Source organism: Rhincodon typus, chromosome 27 (assembly GCF_021869965.1).
Source record: "Rhincodon typus isolate 14 chromosome 27, sRhiTyp1.1, whole genome shotgun sequence".
Lineage (NCBI taxonomy): Eukaryota > Metazoa > Chordata > Chondrichthyes > Orectolobiformes > Rhincodontidae > Rhincodon > Rhincodon typus.
The window spans coordinates 34,389,447-34,408,817 of NC_063358.1; the positions used below are offsets into that span (position 1 = coordinate 34,389,447).

A 19,371-nucleotide genomic window follows, 5' to 3' on the forward strand; every position below is an offset into this window, starting at 1 on the left:
TGACCTCTGTACTGCATCCTTGTCATTGCTATCAGTGAATGCACAACACTAACAGAGATTGCTCAGCTTTGCTTCAGCTGCTTATGGCAGTGTTGAATGAGGGCATTCTCTACAAATGCAGGCAGGAAAATAAAAAAAAAGCTAATCCCTTACTTCTTATTGTCATTCATCAGCAAGAACCTTTCACTGAATTTGAAGATTTCATGGCAGATTGTATCCTGCACCTGACCAGATTTAAACAGAAAGGAGGGAGTTGTAAATTGCCATCCCTATTGCAGTATTGTCACAAAGAAATAACAGTACACCCACTTAGTGCTGTCAGTCAAACAGTGCACAGTGATTGGAGTGAAACACCACACATGTTTCGATAGCAATCTTGCAACTGCAAATAAGTCTGGAAGTCAATTTATCATTTTGTGTTATAAAAGAATCCAAGTCAGACATAGAATGAAATTATTTTCAAAACTTGCAGAAGATTCCAAGGTGTGGCTTGATTTAGATTCTAACCAAAACGCAAAGTGTTCTTTCCTATTTTCACCTTTTTAAAGTTTAAGCTCATTGCTACATAATCCATAATAGGAGAGGCACCTAGTGGCAGGGTCATGGATGTTTCTGAGCGAGAACAGGGCATCCTGAGACAGGAGGGTAAACAAACAGAAGTCATTGGCGATATTGGCACAAATGATGTACATATGAAGAGTGACAAGGTCTTGCAAAGACAATTCAGGGAGTTCGGTAGTAAACTACAAAGCAGGACCATTACTCCCCTTGCCACATGCCACTGATGTTAGGAACAGACACAGAGTACAATTGATCATGTGGCTAAAGAGCTGGTATATGGAGGAGGGCTTCAGATATGTAGATCATTGAGATGTCTTCTAAGGAAGGTAGACCTGCTCAACTAAGACAGGTTGCACCTAAACTGGACGGGCACCAATATCCTGGCAGGGAGGTTCGATAGTGCCACTCAGGAGGGTTGAAACTAGAGTCGCGGGGTGTGAGAACTGGAGCAGCAGGTCAGTCAGTATGGAGACTGATGAAGAACTTCACTCTGAGGCAAATATAGCTAAGAGGAAGGGCAGTCAGGGAGAGGTTACTGAGCTCAGTGGAACTGGAGGCTTGGACTGCATTTGCTTTGATGCAAGAAATATAACAGGTAAGATGGATGCCAGGTTAGAGCCTGGATTAACGTGTGCAATTATAATGTTGTCGCTATCACAGAGACATGGTTGAAAGAGGAACAGGATTGGTAGTTTAATGTTCTGGGATATTGATGTTTTAGATGAGACAGAAGAGGAAGCAAAAATGGTGAGGGAGATGCATTACTGGTTAAGGAGCATATCACAGCTGTTTTGAGGGAGGACACTCAGGAGAGATCTTGCAATGTACATTATGGGTAAAACTCAGGAATAGGAAGGGTGCAAACACAATGCTGGGATTATACTACAGATCTCCCAGCTGCCAGTGGGAGGTAGAAAAAAAAATATGTAGCCAGATTCTGGAAAGATGTGAAAATAACAGGGGTTTTGTGGTGGGTGATTTTAACTTCCCCCATATTGACTGGGACTGCCTTAGTGCTGGAGTTTGGACGGAGAGCAATTCGTTAGATAAGTCCAGGAGAGTTTTTGTTGAAACAGTATGTGGATTGTCCAATAATGGAGGGGGCCTTACAGGACCTTGAATTAGGAAATAAGCTAGGCCAGGTGATCATTGTTTCAATGGGGGAGCATTTTGGGAATAGTGACCATATTTCCTTACATTTTTAGATGCTTATAAAGTCAAGGGTGGACCTCGGATGAAGGTGTTAAATTGGGGGAAGGCCAATTATAACCGAATTAGGCAAGAATTGGAGAATATGGATTGGGAGCGACATATGGGAGTCTTTTAAGGACCATTTGATTAGAGTGCAGGAGAGGCGTGTTCCTGTAAAAATGAAGGACAGGAGTGGCAGAATTCAGGAACCTGAGATGAAAGGGAAAATTATCAGCTTAATCAAAAAAACGGAAGCATACCTAAGGTCAAGGCAGCTAAAAACAGACAAAATTCTTGAAGATTATAGAAAAAGCAGGAAGGAGCTCAAACGTGGAGTTAGGAGGGCTAAAAGGGGCTATGAAATGTCGTTGACCAGCACAGTTAAGGAGAATTCCAACGCATTTTATACATATATTAAGAGCAAGAAGGTGACTAAGGAAAGGTAGGCCCACACAAGGATAAAGAACAGAGGCTATGTGTGGAGCCAGAGAAAATGGGTGAGATGCTTAATGAATACTTTATATTGGTATTCACCAAAGAGAGGGACGTGAGAGATGTTGAGGTTAAGAAAAGGTGTGTCAGTACTTTCAGGCAGGTCAACAAAATGGAGGAGGAAGGGTTGGGTGTCTTGAAATTCATTAAGGTAGACAAGTTCCCAGGGCCACATGGGATCTATATGAGGACATTGTGGGAGGCAAGGAAGGAAATGGCTGAGGCCTTGACAGATATTTTTGCATCTACTTTGGCCTCAGACGATGTTCCAGAGGATTGGACAATGGCCAATGGTGTTCTGTTGTTTAAGAAAGGAAACATAGATAACCCAGATAATTACAGGCCGGTGAGCCTGATGTCAGTGGTAGGCAAGCTGTTGGAGAATGTACTGAGGATTTATTCACATTTGGAAGTTAATTGACTTGTTAGTGATAGGCATCATGGGTTTGCGTAGGGAAAGTCATGTATCTCCAACATGACTGAGTTTTTGAGGAAATGACAAGAACGGTTGAGGGAAGGGCAGTAAATGTTGTTTACATGGACTTTAGTAAGACATTTGGTAAGGTACTTCATGACAGGTTGGTACAGAAGGTAGAGTGTCATGGGATCCAAGGTAACTTGACAAGAGGGATACAAAACTGACTTGGTCATAGAAGACAGAGAGTAGTTGTAGAGGTGTGCTTTTCGGAATGGAGATGAGTAACTTGTGGTGTTCTGCAAGAATCAGTACTGAGAACTTTGTTGTTTGTAATATATATAAATGATCAAGAGGAAAATGTAGGTAGTCTGATTAATAAGTCTGTGGACGACACCAAAATTGGCAGAGTTGCAGATAGTGAGGATGACGTCTAAGGATACAGCGGAGTTATAGAAAGATCGCAGATTTTGGTGAAGAAATGGCAGGTAGAGTTTAATCTGGACAAATGTGAGGTGATGCATTTTGGAAGATCAAATTCAGGTGCAAGTTATACAATAAATGTCAGAATCCTTCGGAGCATTGACATACAGAGGGATCTGGGCATACATGTTCACAGATCCCTGAAAGTGGCAACGCAGTTGGATAAGGTGGTCAAGAAGGCATGCAGCATGGTTGTTTTCATTGGCCGGGGCATCGAATATAAAAGTCGGCAAGTTATGCCACCAACTGTACAAAACTTTAGTTCGGCCACTTTTGGAACATTGTGTGCAGTTCTGGTCGTCACATGACCAGATGGATGTGGATGCTTTGGAGAGGGTGCAGAGAAGGTATACCAGGATGTTGCCTGGTCTGGAGGGTTTTAGTTATGAGGAGAGGTTGAATAAACATGGATTGTTTTCACTGGAAAGTTGGAGGCTGAGGGGCAACCTGACTGAGGTCTACAAAATTATGAGAGGTATAGTTGGGATGGACAGTCAGAGACATTTTACCAGGGTGGAAAGTTCAACTACAAGAGGGCAAAGGTTTGAGGTGACAGGGGAAAAATTTGGGGGAGAAGTGCAAGAAAAAGTTTTAACACAGAGGGTGGTGGGTGCCTGGAATGCACTGCCAGTGGAGGTGGTGGAAGCAGGAATGTTAGCAACATGTAAGGTGTATCTTGATAGACACACCAACGGGAGGCAAACAAAGGGAAAGATGCTGCACGTGGGCAATAAGTAGTGGGTCTAGATAAGTAATAGGAATTGGCACAGGCTTGATGGGCTGGAAGGCCTGCTCCTGTGCTATTGTATTGTATTTTATTATTGCTTGTACTGTATTATTATTGAATATTGAGAAACCTTGCATTACAACAGCTTATAATGTTTGTTTTGCAGCGAAGAGAGATGTATTTTGACTGAAGTAGGACACTGCAAAGCTGGAGAGCAGTTCAAATCACTGCTACATGAAGTAGCTGAAAAAAGTAACATCGTTGCACTAAGGAGAAGCTAGATAAGTACATGAGGAAGAAAGGAACAGAACATGTTGATAGGTTTAGTTCAAGCAGGCTGGGAAAAAGCTTGTGTGAAGCAAAAACACCAGCAAAGCCCAGTTGACCTGTTGCTGTGCTGTAAATTCAGTGGCCCCAAAACATTCTAATCAGCGTTAGAAGCCTTATTTCAGTCCCTGATCTGATTTTAAAATTATTCACTTAATTATAATTGAATTCTGTGTTGTTGATTCCTGACAGGAATCCACAAATCCAGCAGCTCAGAAGATCTTTGTAGAAACACACCACCTTTTGAGTGTTCTGTGACTTAAAAATGTCCCCGGAGTACAGTGAGTCATTTTGACAGGACCTGTGAAAGGCTAAGTATGAAAGGCAGAAGTGCTGTTAGTGTGGCATTTGAGAGGTGTTAGAGTTGCAGTTGGGTGATGTGGAAAGAATGCCAGATGTATAAGGTGGGCAGTTTGCCAGGTGGGCAGGATGCCAAATGGTTAGAGTACCACGGTGCCAAGTAAATGACTGAGTGTTTCAGGTAAGTCAGAACTTTGGTCAAGAGAGATGTTTCATGTCAAGTCAGTTTTAGGGGATGTTGTGTTGCGTTGGGTGGAGTGGATTGAGCTGAGGACACCAAGTCCCGCTGAGAGGTGGGGTACCAGGCCGTAATAAGGTCAGATCTGGCAGGTCGAGTTTGTCAGGTCTAGGGAGGGAGAATTTCTGCCAGATTGAGGGAGTGCCCAGTTCAGGTTGGTCATGTTGAGGGGTTTGAGAAAGATTAGCTTGAGTTTGGGAGAGGGAGTGTGTTGAGTTGAGGAGTGGTTTGTCATGTGTTGGGTGATATCAGGAGCCTGGTGAGGTGTACTGAGGTGAGAGGTCAGTGACGAATTGGGCAGTTATTTTAACAGTTAACCATGAGTTAGAGCAGGTTTTTAATTCTCAAACATTTCCTGGGTAACTATTAAGCTTAAGAGTCAGAAGTGTTTTTGATGCACAATGGTAGCATTCTGAGCTTAGGCTCAAGTTCCGCCTGCACCAGAGGTGTGTCATAACACATTGATTAAAAATACCTGAAACATTCAAACCCTCTGAAGTTTCCAATGTTAAGAAGCTTCTTTGGAGGGTTCCTGATGCAGGGAACTGCACCTTTGAAGTTTCAATTTCCCAGCAATTGTCATATTGTCTGCCGTGTCCAGGATTCCACAAGTTCCTGCAGTGAAACTGCCATCTGTGCTGCTCCAACAACCCTCTGGTCATTAAAATATCTGGATCAATGTAGTGAGTTTGGTGACTCAGATTCAATTGCATTGCCTTGTATAGAGCAGAAACATTACCCAGTCTCCTTTCTCTTCTTTTTCCCTCTTCACTGCGTCAACATTTGAACATACTTCCTTGACTCAGAACATGGTCTCACCCACAAAACATTCAAATAGTTTCCAACGATCAGTTGCTTCTTTATGTTCAGATATTTACTTCAGTCTGCTTTTGTCCTTGTCAAGATGATGGATGCCAGCAATAGAGGAGAGTAATAAATTTGTTATTTGTTGTGTACTTCAAAGATCAGTAATTAGGTGAAAACTTCCCTTTGCAAGGAGCAACCTTACAGACCATACCAGTTTGTGAGAGTCGACCTATCCTCCATCTGCTGGGCACTTATATATGATCCTTTACAACTTCTAAGTTGCTTGTTCACATTACTTGTCAAAAATTGAGCCACGTTTCCCATGCCATGACCAAAGTGCTCCATTTGTTATACTCCCTATTGTTTTCTTGAATGAGGATCCCCCACTCATTAAAAACCCAGAGTGCATAGTCTTGCTCTGGAAGATTGCCAAGTTCTAAACAAAGCAATTGTCCTTGAGTCAAGGGGGAACATAAAGAATTCTTCAGTGCATGTGAATAATTCCGTTTACTGGATATTTCTAAAGAATGCATAAAACAGTATTTTTGAGCTGCATTTTTATATATTCAGGGACAATAATCAGTACATTGAGCTTCTACCAGGGGACAGTGTGTTGAATTACATAAATGAAGCTATCCACATCTTAAATGTAAGGAACTCTTTATCCTTTTGCATGAACAGTTAAAAATTGAGAGTCAAGACTTATAAAATGTAAATAAACACTTGAACAAATTATGCATTTCTATCATTATTATTATATGTGAAAATAGTACTTCTGGTTCCTAAAGGATTGTGCTTAAATAATCATTTTGTACCTCTGACAATTTGGATAGAACTTTTGTTTAAGGTTTACGAGTGGTACGGTTCTTTCAGAAGACAGTGATAACATATTATTAAATGTATGATTTTCTTAATATTGTCTTATTAGAAACCCAGTTTTTCAAACCTGCAGTCAGCAAGATGAGGAAAAAGCAAGTAGATTTAGAAATATCAAGCAACATTTAGCTCATTATCTTTGCATTTCCAATGCAGTTACAAATGACTAAATTATAATTAATAATTCTGAATCACATCATTTAAATCTGTTTGTACCAAATTAGGTGTAATGAGTATCAATGGATCTGGTGCAAATCTGACAGTGAGCATGTGTGATACACAAAGTTACTTATTGATACCAGAAATTTCAGCGGCAGTATGTGGACACTAAATTTTTTTAAAAATTCACACTGTGGAAATGGATATCATTGACTAGGCTAGCATTTATTGCCGGTCCTTAATTGCCTGAGGGCAGTTAAGAGTAAATTTCATTGCTGTGGGTCGAGTGCCACATGTAGGTCAAACCAGGTAACGATGGCAGATTTCCTTCCCTAAAGGACATTATTGAACCAGATTCTTTGAACAGCAATCAGCTGTGGTTGCATAGTTATCAATCGGCCAGCTTTTCACCTGATTCAAATTTTATCATGACAGATGGGATTCAAATCCAGCTCCCTGGAACATTAGTCCAGGTTTTTGGAAACCTAGAGTCATAGTCATGGAGATATACAGCATAGAAACAGGCACTTTGGTCCTATTCGTCCATGCCGACCAGATATCCTGGTCCCATTTAGCAGCATATGGCCCATATCCCTCTAAACCCTTCCTATTCATATACCCACGTAGATGCCTTTCAAATGTTGTAATTGTACCAGCCTCCACCACTTCCTCTGACAGTTCTTTCCAGACACTCACCACCCTCTGCATGAAAAAGTTGCCCATTAGGTCCCTTTTAAATCTTTCCCCTCTCACCTTAAACCTATGTCCTCTAGTTTTGGATGCCCCACCCCAGGAAAAGACTTTGACTATTCATCTTATCCATGCCCCTCATGATTTTATAAACTCATATAAGGTCATCCCTCAGCCTCTGACACTCCAGGGAAAGTAGCCCAGCCTATTCAATCTCTCCCTAAAGCTCTAACCATTGCCTACCTACCACCTACTTTTTTTTTCTAACCAATAAATACAATTTCTTTATTCATTCACAGGATGAGGATGTTGCTGGCTAGGCAGTGATTATTCCTCATCCTTAATTGCCCAGAGGGTAGTAAAGAGTCAACCACATTGCTGTGTGTCTGGAGTCACATGTAGGCCAAACCAGGTAAGAAAGGCCAGTTCCTTCCCTAAAGAACATCAGTGAACCAGATGGGTTTTTCCTGACAATTGACTCATAGTCATCATTAGATTTGTAATTCCACATATTTATCAAATTCAAATTCCACCATCTGCTGTGGTAGGATTTGAACCTGGATTAGCCAGAACATTATCTAGGTCTCTAGATTAACAGTCCAGTGATAATACCGGTAGGCCATCACCTCCCCAATGCAGCTGTGCATTTTTTGGAGGTACAATGGAAAAGTAGTGACAAGGTGTCAGAGACTGTCCCCTTGCTTTATCTCCCAGTGTTTTCTGACTGTAAGAATCTTACAAATCTACAGATGTGTGCTCTTTCTACAAACACCGCTGTGACAGATGCAAGAATTTCCACAGTTTATTTAAATTAAATGTGTTTCTTCCACTGTATACCTTGACTCGAATATCATTTTATGTATCCTGGAGTCTACAACAATGTTACAAATTCATTCAGAGATAGTGGGAACTGCCGATGCTGGAGAATCTGAGATAACAAGGTATAGAGCTGGATGAACACAGCAGGCCAAGCAGCATCAGAGGAGCAGGAAGAAGGGTCCAGACCCGAAATGTCAGCTTTCCTGCTCCTCTGAAGCTGCTTGGCCTGCTGTGTTCATCAAGCTCTACACCTTGTTACAAATTCATTGATCTCCCAAGGAAAAAAAACACAATTATAATCAGCAATTCACATTTTTTAACTGAAACAACAATGATATGGAACATAATTCTGAAAGGATTAGGAAAAATAAAAGAATGGCAGGCTTTTAAAGACAAAATTTCATTTAATTGTTCACTATAAATCTTTGAAGCATTTGTATTTCAATCAATGTGACACAACCGCCTTCAAAACCAGCAACACAAGGAGTGATTTGTTAGTAACATAATATCAGCACATATTATCCATTCTGTCACTTCATATAGTACACTTCTGATTCACTAGTCTGTGGTTAGAATGTGGACCTTATTACCACAGGAAGTGATACAGACCAAATGCATTTAGGGAGAAGCTAAATAGAGAAATGAATGAAAGTATTTGTTGGGCTGAGGCTCATGTGAAACACTAAACTAGACTATTTGGGACAAATGTCCTGTTTCTGTGATGTTAATTCTTTACAATATACCAAAACTTTTATCTCATAGCTGAACTACCTATGGGTCATTTACTGCTATCCAAATCCTTTCATTTTCTCAAAATGCAAGTAGAAGTGTCTCCACCCAATAAGTTTCTTCTCTCAGATGCTAACAGATTTGCTCCAACTTTCAATATTTCTGTTTTTATTCAGACTTTCATGTTTGCAGTTTGCCTCCTCATTGCTTATACGCTCTTTTGACCTCCCCTTCCAGGTTCAGCCCCTATGAATGGTATGATGCCCACCCATGTAACCCTGGATCTGATGTTGTGGAAAACAACTTCACCCTATTAAATAGCTTCTGGTTTGGAGTAGGAGCTCTCATGCAACAAGGTGAGGAGATACTTTTCACTCATTCTTTCTTCCTCTATCTATCTCCTGGAAAAAATGGTCCTTCAATTACAATTTGCTTACGAGCCAGGATTTATGACGGTAAAGCTCAAAGCTGAGTGGTAAAAATAGTTCCCAAACTCTGGCACACATAACTAATGAGTCAAGTTCATGGCCAATGAAGTAACTATTACTGGAAACCAGAGCATCACAACAGAACTCAGCACTGCTGAATACTCATACCATCAGATCTTGTTTCAATGCCAATGGAGTGACCGTTGAATTTCTGTTTTATATGGGAATTCAAGAGGGCATGAAAAAAGAGAAGGTCCTTCACCACATGAAGCCCATTCCTTCCCCAGATTATATGTATATAGACTCTCTTGCGAAGAAGGAATAATTAATTCCAAGATGCTGCAACAAACATAATGCTGCTATACTGATCTACAATTCTACCCGTGATCTTTAGAGGTAATTCAGCCCAACAATATTTCCATATCTCCACCACTGAAATATTGTTTGACTGTATTTCTATGAAGTGGATTGGGACTTTGTTAAAGGCACTGTCGGAATGATCTTGGTCAACCATAGCTTACTTTCTCGCAAAGCTAATGTGTCCTGACTCACCTTCAGGCTCGCAGGAAAATATGCACATTAACTATCTACCTCATTGGCTTTCTTTCATTCAAAATAATTACAACTTCTCTGAAATATATTTGGACATGCAATAATCATTGCACTTAGCTCTGAAAGCAGTTTTAAAACCAAAGGCTTTTAAAATCAAGTCAGAATATTCACAGCACAAACTCTGGACAGTCATCCAGTTACTCATTGCTACTGATATGATTTATTTCTGACTAAATTAACAATAAGAAAATGAGCAGTACATTACAATAAGGACTATTATAAAACAAATGAAGGATTTTTACAGGTTATATTTGCCAGGCAGAAATATGTTCCTGGCCTTAACTCCTCCAAAGCTTTAAAATTCAAAGCTGTAATTATCTTCTTAATATTGGAAATGAAGAAATTTTTTTAATGTCACTGAATGTTTCCTTATTTTTCTCTGAATTTTTCGAATTCTTTCTTGGATCCAGTTCTACAAGTGTTAGGTACCTTTGGTCATCTTATAGAAATAGCCATTATTCAACTCAGAGATTAGGTAGTGAATATTGCAAGCCAGTAGAATAAACCAGAAACTAGATGTGTGTACTGAATGCTGATCAAATATTTTAATCTTGGACGAGGGTGAATTTATTCATATCGGTCAGGGTAACAGAGAAGTGCTGCTTTTAGCACATAAGGAATGCAGTTTGTGAAATTGTAAGGAAATATTACAGCATCAAGAGCAGGGATGGCCAAACTCAACTTCCACAAGAACCAACCAGGCAATCTCTCCTGCCACCATACCATGTTGCCATGGCAAATTTGCACGACAGCAATCATTCTGACTGTTAGAGCACAAGCATTTTCAAAATTTGAGAAGGTATTTTTACATATTGCTCAGGCAGAGATGACAGACTTTTTTTTAGAGGGAAACGCACTGACACAAAGTGAATTTACTCTATTTAATCATCTGTCAGAGATCCTTCTCAAGAGGCTTAAGAAACAAAAACATTAGGGAGGAATTTAATGTGGGCTGTGGGGATCTCAGCAGCTGGCATTTGACATTGCACTTTCAGGCTTCCTTTCACTTGTGGGATGTGGATCTCTCTGGCTGGGCCAGCATTGATTGCCCATGTCAATTCCACTTGAAACTGCTGAAGTCCACGTGCTGCAGGTACACCCACATTGTCGTTAGGGAGGGAATTCCAGGATTTTGACCCAGCAACAGTGAAGAAGTTGCGATATATTTCCAAGTCAGGATGGTGAGCTGTTTAAAAGGGAATATGCAGGCATTGGTGCTCCCATGTGTCTGCTGTCCCTGTCCTTCCAGGTAGCAATGGTCAGGATCAAAGACCCTGAGGGGTGGAGATTCCAGTCACTGAGAGCTGCCATCCAGCTGCAAGAGCTTCATCATTTTGAGACGTGTTGCCCAATGCCCAGGACTGCCATGGGACCCAGACCAGAGATGAGTGATGGTAGAAGGGATAATCATAGTTTTAAAGGGGATCAGCAGGAAGGTGATCATTACCCTCTTATCATTACCCTCCTGATGCCAGGTCACTCGATCAGACACTGAATATTTTTGATCAGAGGACCCCACTGGAAGCCTGAAAGTAACTCTGATAGTATTTGCATTTTGGGTTCCGTATAGCAAATCCTCTGATGTATATTTGCCTCCAACAGAGTATTTGACCTGATACAGGAATGCTTGTATTATCTCGTGCAATATAGAAAACTCGTCATGAATACTATGGAAATGAGGATTAAACAGATATTTACTACAACAATCTATTATGCACAGCCATTACTTTCCAAGCAATAGTAGACTATTTGTTACAACAAAGTAGCATTCATCCAGTCTAGTGTCATACTTCAGGTGATCTAAGGCAGAATGAAGTATAAGATCTTTATATCCTCAGATCACATCTGAGATACACTGATAACATCATTAATGTCTCCCTTAAAGGAATACTGACATATTGACTGTAAGACATAACACAACAACCCCTCTATTCAACGATGTAAAAAAACCTATCCCAAACTACTATCCATTGACAAGAAAAAAACTCAGCAGGTCTGGCAGCATCTGTGGAGACAAAGCAGAGTTAATAGTTTGGGTCCTGTGACCCTTCTTCAGAACTGGACCCAAAACATTGATGTTACTTTTTCTCCACAGATGCTGCAAGACCTGCTGCATTTTTTGAGCAATTTCTGTTTTTGTTTCTGATTTCCAGGATCCACAGTTTCTTTTTGCACACAAGCAGGTGCTGTCAACTTGATAATTATACAAATAAGCAAAACAAAGTTTACCAGTCTAAAATGTCAAACTTTATAGCAGTGCTCTGAAGGTTACTGTTGCTTTTGTTTCACAATGTCGTTATCATGCTGCAGGTTGCTATTACTCAATGTCACTATAAAGGCATCATCACAGTGTTCTTCCTTATTGTTTCGTGCATGATTGGTGTGCGATTTGCTGGCCTGAGCTGACTTCTATTCCTACACAATGTAGCACCATGATGAATAATTAGAGTGACCTGAATTGTTGACATCTGCTAACTTACTAACCATACCTCTTATATTCACATCCAAATCATTTATATAAGTGAGAGAAAACAGTGGACCCAGCACTGATCCTTGTGGCACACCACTGGTCACAGGCCTCCAGTCCGAAAAGCAAACCCCCACCACCACCCTCTATCTTCTACCTTCGAGCCAGTTCTGTATCCAAACGGCTACTTCTCTCCCTATCCTGTGTGATCTAACCTTGCTAATCAGTCTACCATGAGGAATCTTGTCGAACGCCTTACTAGAGTCCATATAGATCATGCCCACCGCTCTGTCCTCATCAATCCTCTTCGATACTTCTTCAGAAAACTCAGTCAAGTTAGTGAGAAATGATTTCCCACACACAAACCCATGTTGACTATTCGTAATCAGTCTTTGCCTTTCCAAATACATGTAAAGCCTGCCCCTCAGGATTCCCTCCAAAAGCTTGCCCACCGCTAATTTCAGGCTCATTAGTCTATAGTTCCCTGGCTTTTCCTTACCATCTTTCCTAAATAGTGGCACCACGTTAGCCAAACTCCAGTCCTCTGGCACCTCACCTAAGGCTATAAATGATACAAATATCTCAAGAAGGGGCCCAGCAATCATTTCCACAGAGTTCTAGGGTACACCTGATCAGGTCCAGGGGATTTATCCACCTTTTTACATTTTAAGACGTCCAGCACCTCTTCCTCTGTAATATGGACATTTTTCAAGCTGTTGCTACTTATTTCCCTGTGTTCTCTATATTCCATTTCCTTCTCCACAGTAAACACTGATGCAAAATACTCCTTTAGTATCTCCCCCATCTCCTGAAGTTCCACACATAGGTGGCCCTACTGATCTTCAAGTGGCCCAATTCTCTCCCTTGTTACCCTTTTGTCCTTAATGTATTTGTAGAATCTCTTTGAATTCTCCTTAACCCTACTTGCCAAAGCTATCTCATGTCCCCTTTTTGCCCTCCTGATTTTCCTCTTAAGCATACTCTTACTGCCTTCACACTCTTCTCAGCAATCACTCTGTCTCTGCTGTCCATACCTGACATATGATTACTCTTTCTTATTCTTAACCAAAATTTCAATTTCTCCAGTTATCCAGCACTCCCTACAGCTACCAGCGTTGCCCTTCACCTTAACAGGAATATCATGTCTCTGGAATCTTGTTCTCATTTTTGAAGACTTCCCATTTTTGAGCCATTCATTTACCTGTGAATATCTGCCCCCAATCAACTTTTGAAAGTTCTTGCGTAATACCGTCAAAATTGGCCTTCTAATTTAGAACTTTAACTTTTAGATAAGGATTATCCTTTTACGTAACTATTTTAAAACTAATAGAATTATGGTCACTGGCACCTCAGTCACCTGCCCTGCCTTTTTCCCAACAGTAGGTCAAGTTTTGCACCTTCTCTAGTAGGAACATCCACATACTGCATAAGAACATTTTCTTGTACATGCTTAACAAATGCCTCTCCATCAAGCCCTTAACGCTATGGTAGTCCTAGTCTATGTTTGGAAAGTTAAAATCCCCTACAACAACCACCCTATTATTCTTACACATAACTGAGATCTCTTTACAAATTTGGTTCTCAATTTCCCGTTGACTATTGGGGGGTCAATGGTACAATCATCATTTGAGCATAGATAATGGGCTGCGATATTGGTCATTCTCCAATTCATACACATCTTGAAACAGGTTTTTAGTATACTGCTGCCCATTACTGGACTCCCGCTCACTCAGTACACCAAATAAACTGAAAATAATACTCATTGTGTCAGCAACAGTTGCACTCATTGTATTGTAATTTGTCAAACAATGAGAAATTTACAGAGGCGATTCATCATAAAGATATAATTTTCTTCTCAAACTGTGAATAGAACTGTTGCTACTTTTGTCCAGGGGGTGGAAGGAACACCATTAGATGTGGAGGCTCCCTTCACTGCTGGATTGATACTTGTGGCAGGTCCCACACACATTCACAAGTTCTTGAAGTGAATAAGCAGATTCACATGGACATGCTAGCCGTCTGTGTGTTCATAATCCATGTGTCCTTTGTGTAACATGGCCACATCTTGGCATAACGCTATTAGTGTTAGGACTTGTTTGTTCTTTAAAAGAACTTGGTGTGATATGCCATGTTCACCTCTGTATGGCCAAAATGAACAGATCATCAGTTGCTGACTGCAACTGTTCAATCGCGCATATGTGCTTAACTTTGTTGTCAAGATCATCAATGAATAGATCAAAAGGAAGTTTTGGTCTTTGTGTGTGGTTTGTGTAATCTTCATTATGTGTCAAAAATAATCATCCTAGTGACTATCTTAACCATGCAGTCTCATGAGTAATTCAATTCTTCACTGTGGCACATGGTCTATTTCAACAGTGATTTGAATCTCAGAAATTTTGACTTTACTGAGATCTGTGTATGCTGGTAATAGAACATAGAACAGTACAGGCCCTTTGGCCCATGATGTTGTGCCGAACTTATACCCTAATCCTAAAGTCTATCTAACCTCCACCCCTACCTTATACTATCATCCATATGCCTATCTAATAGCCGATTAAATGCCCCTAATGAGGCCAACTCCACTACCCTCTCTGGCAATGCATTCCACGCCCCAACCATTCTCTGAGTAAAGAACCTACCTCTGACGTCTCCCCTATATCCACGTCCGCTCACTTTAAAACTATGCCCCCTCGTAATAGCTACCTCCACCCCAGGAAAAAGTCTCTGGCTGTCTACTCACAGCTAGACTACTGGAGCCTGCTGGGTAGGTTTTAAGAAACCAACAAGAGCTTGTATTTCGGCATTGCCATGTGATTCTACCAATGCATATGTAATAATGTGAGACGTTTGACCATAGAGCTCCAATTGTTGATTGTGCCTTGCAAGTTGTTCTTTTTATAGAATTGTTACATTGTAGAAGGAAGCCATTCAGCCTGTTGAGACCATGTCAGCTTTCTACAAGAGCATTTTGGCTTATTTTAAGTAGGAATCTCTCTAGTTTTCTGATTGGCTGCATGGGTCTCTGAAGTCTGGGTGTGGCAATGACTTCTGAAACCAGCTGATGCTGAAAACTGTGTATTGTACGTTGGAACAGCCATATACACACAGTTTAAAGGGAACATTTGTCTTTGGTACTTATTCTTTTTGAAGTCAGTTATTGAATTTGTTTCAATCATCTTTTTTTGCCTGTGATTACCTGATTACACTTGATGTATTTTTTTAAAAACCTTTTCCTTGTGTCAACTATGGTTTTCTTTTCAAAAAAAACTTGCTATCCTTTGGTTCTTAACCCTTCTACCAATGGGAATAGATGCTGCCTATCTACTTTGTTCAGACCTGTGGATGATTTTAAACACCTTGATCAGCCTACCTTCCTCTATGTAGAACAAAACCTGTTTCTCTGACCTGGGTTTCTGATATTCCTCACTCCTGGAACCATTCTTAAATCATTTTAAACTCCAAAGCCTCATTCTTAAATTACTGTGTGGAGAATTGGACACAATGCTACAGTCCAGACTGAACTAGATATACAGAAAGCCTATGCAAGCCAATTTACCCTTGTGGCTTCCAGAAATTATTATCAATCGGTAAATGAAGCTCAATTCCCGTGAAAATATCGGTTCACCAATAAAAGATGTTATTGATCTAAGACTGAAGTATTTTAAATGAGGTTCTGTGTGACTTTGCCTTTTGAAAGCAAGTCTTCAAAAGGAGCAATGATTTCAAAGCTGATTTTGAAAAAAATTCTGAGGAAGTTTTCTGCTTATGATGTGAAGAATGCTTGCTCTGGAGAATGGAAAACTTCAGTGTTTTCTATCTAGCATTGGTATCAGGCATTTGTGAGTCAAGTGTGGCAAAGGTCAGGTTGTATTTACAATGCAAAAACAGAAGTTGCTAGAATTTCCAATCTTCCAGCGACTGACAAGAATCTGGAAACCATATTGGATGATCAGCCATGATCATATTAAATGGTGAAGCAGGCTTGAAGGACTGAATGGCCTATTCCTGCACTCCTTCCCTTTTTTTGTGTATAACATACAGTCCTCAGACCAGAGTTATACTACTAATGAAAGGTTGCACTTAGATTGCTGAAAGTCGTCCATGCTGACCAAATATCCAAAATAAATCTAGTCCCATTTGCCAGCATTTGGCCCATATCCCTCTAAATCCTTCCAATTCATATACCCATCCAGATGCCTTTTAAATGTCACAATTGTACAAGCCTCCACCACTTCTCTGGCAGCTTGTTCCATGCATGCATCACCACTCTGCGTGAAAAAGTTGCCCCTTTAGGTTGCTTTTAAATCTTTACCCTCTCACATTAAAACTATGCCCTCTAGTTTTGGACTCCCCCATCCATGGGAAAAGACCTTTGTTATCCACATTATCCATGCCCCTCATGATCTTATAAACCTCTACAAGGTCACGCCCCAGCCTCTGACGCTTAAGGAAAAGAGCCGCAGCCGATTCAGCCTCTCCATACAGTTCAAACCCTCCAACCTGGCAACATCCTTGTAAATCTTTTCTAAACCCTTTCCAAGTTTCACAACATCCTTCCTATAGCAGGGAGACCAGAATTGCATGCAGTATTCCAAAAGTGGCTCAAGCAATCTCCTTGGCTCATTGTCTGTTGATTCTTCATCCTGGCACTTTTCTGTCAGTGACTATTTGCTATTATTTTCCACTCTGTGGCAAGGCAAGGAGGCAGGTTGCCAGTCTATCGCAACTAGAACAAGAAGCAAACCTGCATTGTTGGCATCATTCTGAACTACATGATAGCCATCTAGTCATCTGAGTTAACTAGCCTTCCTTACTTAAATAAAGGGAGATAAATGCTTGCTATGCTCGCTATTATTAATGGTCTGCAGTCATTTAGAGACAGCAGTTCTGAAGCTGCAAGGCACTTTCATTTCCCTTGCTCAAATAGCTTGGCACCATCATTGTTTGCAAAGTTTAATACCATTTGGAGAAGGTTACAGGCTGACTTATATTGTGATCCCTTTTCCCTTGTTAAGCAAGACTGCTTGTGTCAAATTCATTTTGAAGTGAAAGAAACATCTTTCATAACTCCAAAGAATGTTACAGCCAATGAACTTTAAAGTGTAGCCACCATTAAAATGGTAGCTGCAGCGGGCATTCGTTACCTCATGAATTAAACCAACAGCACAGGTTCACACTTGTGTTCACGCTTAGGTTTACACTGACTACTGTTGTGGCAGATCATGGAAGTCTGCCATCTTATCTTGTCCCATGCTTCCTGTGAAGTGGTCGCCTCAGCTATGTAAGCAATTAACATGCCCTAATGGAGAGAGATATTTATGGCCCTTCAGAGACGATAGATAACTATCACAGCCCAGTCACAGCAAGGCTCCACAGGATGTTAGTGGTGTCAGTAGACGGATAATTGTTAGCCATTCTTTACTAATGCAGCACTACAGGATCATTTAATCAGCTTCAGATTAATGTCTTATCAGAAACATGTCATCTCCAGCAGTTGCCCTCCATCAGTGTGCTGGGGTTTGAATCCACAATCTCCTCACTGAAGATGCATAAATATTACCACTGACCCATAACTGGCAGCCTCAGTAAACCATCATTGGTCCAAACTGGGTCCAAATACATAAGGCCTGAGTTAGAGATCCACGTTGACACTTATGTTTCAATTGACCCCAAGACATATAGTTGTGAGTATACTTTGTTGTCCTTCGTTGAACAACAGTAATTTTGTGTACAGTGTAGATCCAAATTTATTTTGAAATTACTCACATAATTTCTGCAGGGCAGAGAAAATAAATCTAGCCTTTGAAACGAAATCAATTTCTATGTGTTGCCAAACCATAATTCCTCTGTTAACAATCAGTATTTCAAACCTTCAGTATCTTTTCGTGAAAGATTTTGGAAAGAGAGTTCTGTGATGAAAGCTCCAATAGAAATCCCATACTTAAAATGTCAGAGCGCTGGAGAGATATATTGGAGCATAGTCTCAGATTCCTTCTGAGAATAGCAATTTCATATGATCTATCTTCATGTGATAAAAGGCATTACAGCATTTCAAAGCAGCTGTCAATTCTCGATTGATTTTCTTAGCAAGACAAATTAAAATATTGTCAAACATGCACATGCATTGTGGTCAGTCAGTGTGAATAATTCACATTCTTATTACATCCATGAGAACAGAATTTGGATTATTTGGTTGCTTTGGCTCCATATAAATGGCACTTTATGGATGTCAAATGTATATTAATGATTTACATAAGTCAACCATTAGAGCTGTATACAGACTTTCCAACCTATCACAAATACAGAGCTGCCTTGAAGACTTCATTTAATGCAGGAGTCAGTCAAATTCTCATCACATATTCATCAGCTACCATTACTTGTCTGAAAATGGTGTAAGTAAATACGCACATGATCATTGCTTATTTAATATCCTACACTATGCAAATAGAGAATGTGTTACCGACAGATGTCTGATGTGATGGAAATGCCTTCTTGAGTGATGAAGTCATGAGCCTTGAATTAGCAGAATTGAATTGATTTTACTCCACATTTTCCAGTTATGGGCCTAGAATATGAGTTGAATCATTACGCAATGTCATTTCCCCAATTTTTCACCTCTACGTGATGATACTGAGCCATTCAGTTTTGTAGCTGCTCCAACAATCACCTGAACACATTGTAACAAGTTATTATCTCTTGGTTTGCTACGTGTGCATGTGCCCTGGAGAGTTCTTTTACCCTCAACATTTCCCTCCACAAATGTCTCACGCACAAGTGATGTTAATTTGCTCGAGTTACGATGTAAAGGTAAAGTCACCATAGTCTTAGCAGACTGTGAGGCTGTTCTCTGATTACAGAGAGACAATTGATGGTATATTAACCTGAGGGTCACCATGCCTCAGGAGAGGGGAGAGGTTGACAATCTTTTGTGGTAACCTCACCCAGTTGCAGGAATTGAACCCATGCTGCTGGCATTGCACTGTATTGCAAACCAGCCATCCACCAATTTTGCAAACTGATCCTGGATATTTGCTATGACTAGCTGTGAGA

The 19,371-nt window shown here is 40.5% G+C and overlaps 1 protein-coding gene across 1 annotated transcript in view; it reads left to right on the plus strand.

The window, feature by feature from the left end:
• Positions 1 to 19,371, plus strand: part of grik3 (glutamate ionotropic receptor kainate type subunit 3) — a 437,968-nt gene that overhangs the window by 326,967 nt on the left and 91,630 nt on the right. The window contains exon 12 of the mRNA XM_048613095.1: positions 9,052 to 9,170. Within this exon, the coding sequence (XP_048469052.1) occupies positions 9,052 to 9,170 (119 nt within the window). The remainder of the gene's footprint in view (positions 1 to 9,051; positions 9,171 to 19,371) is intronic.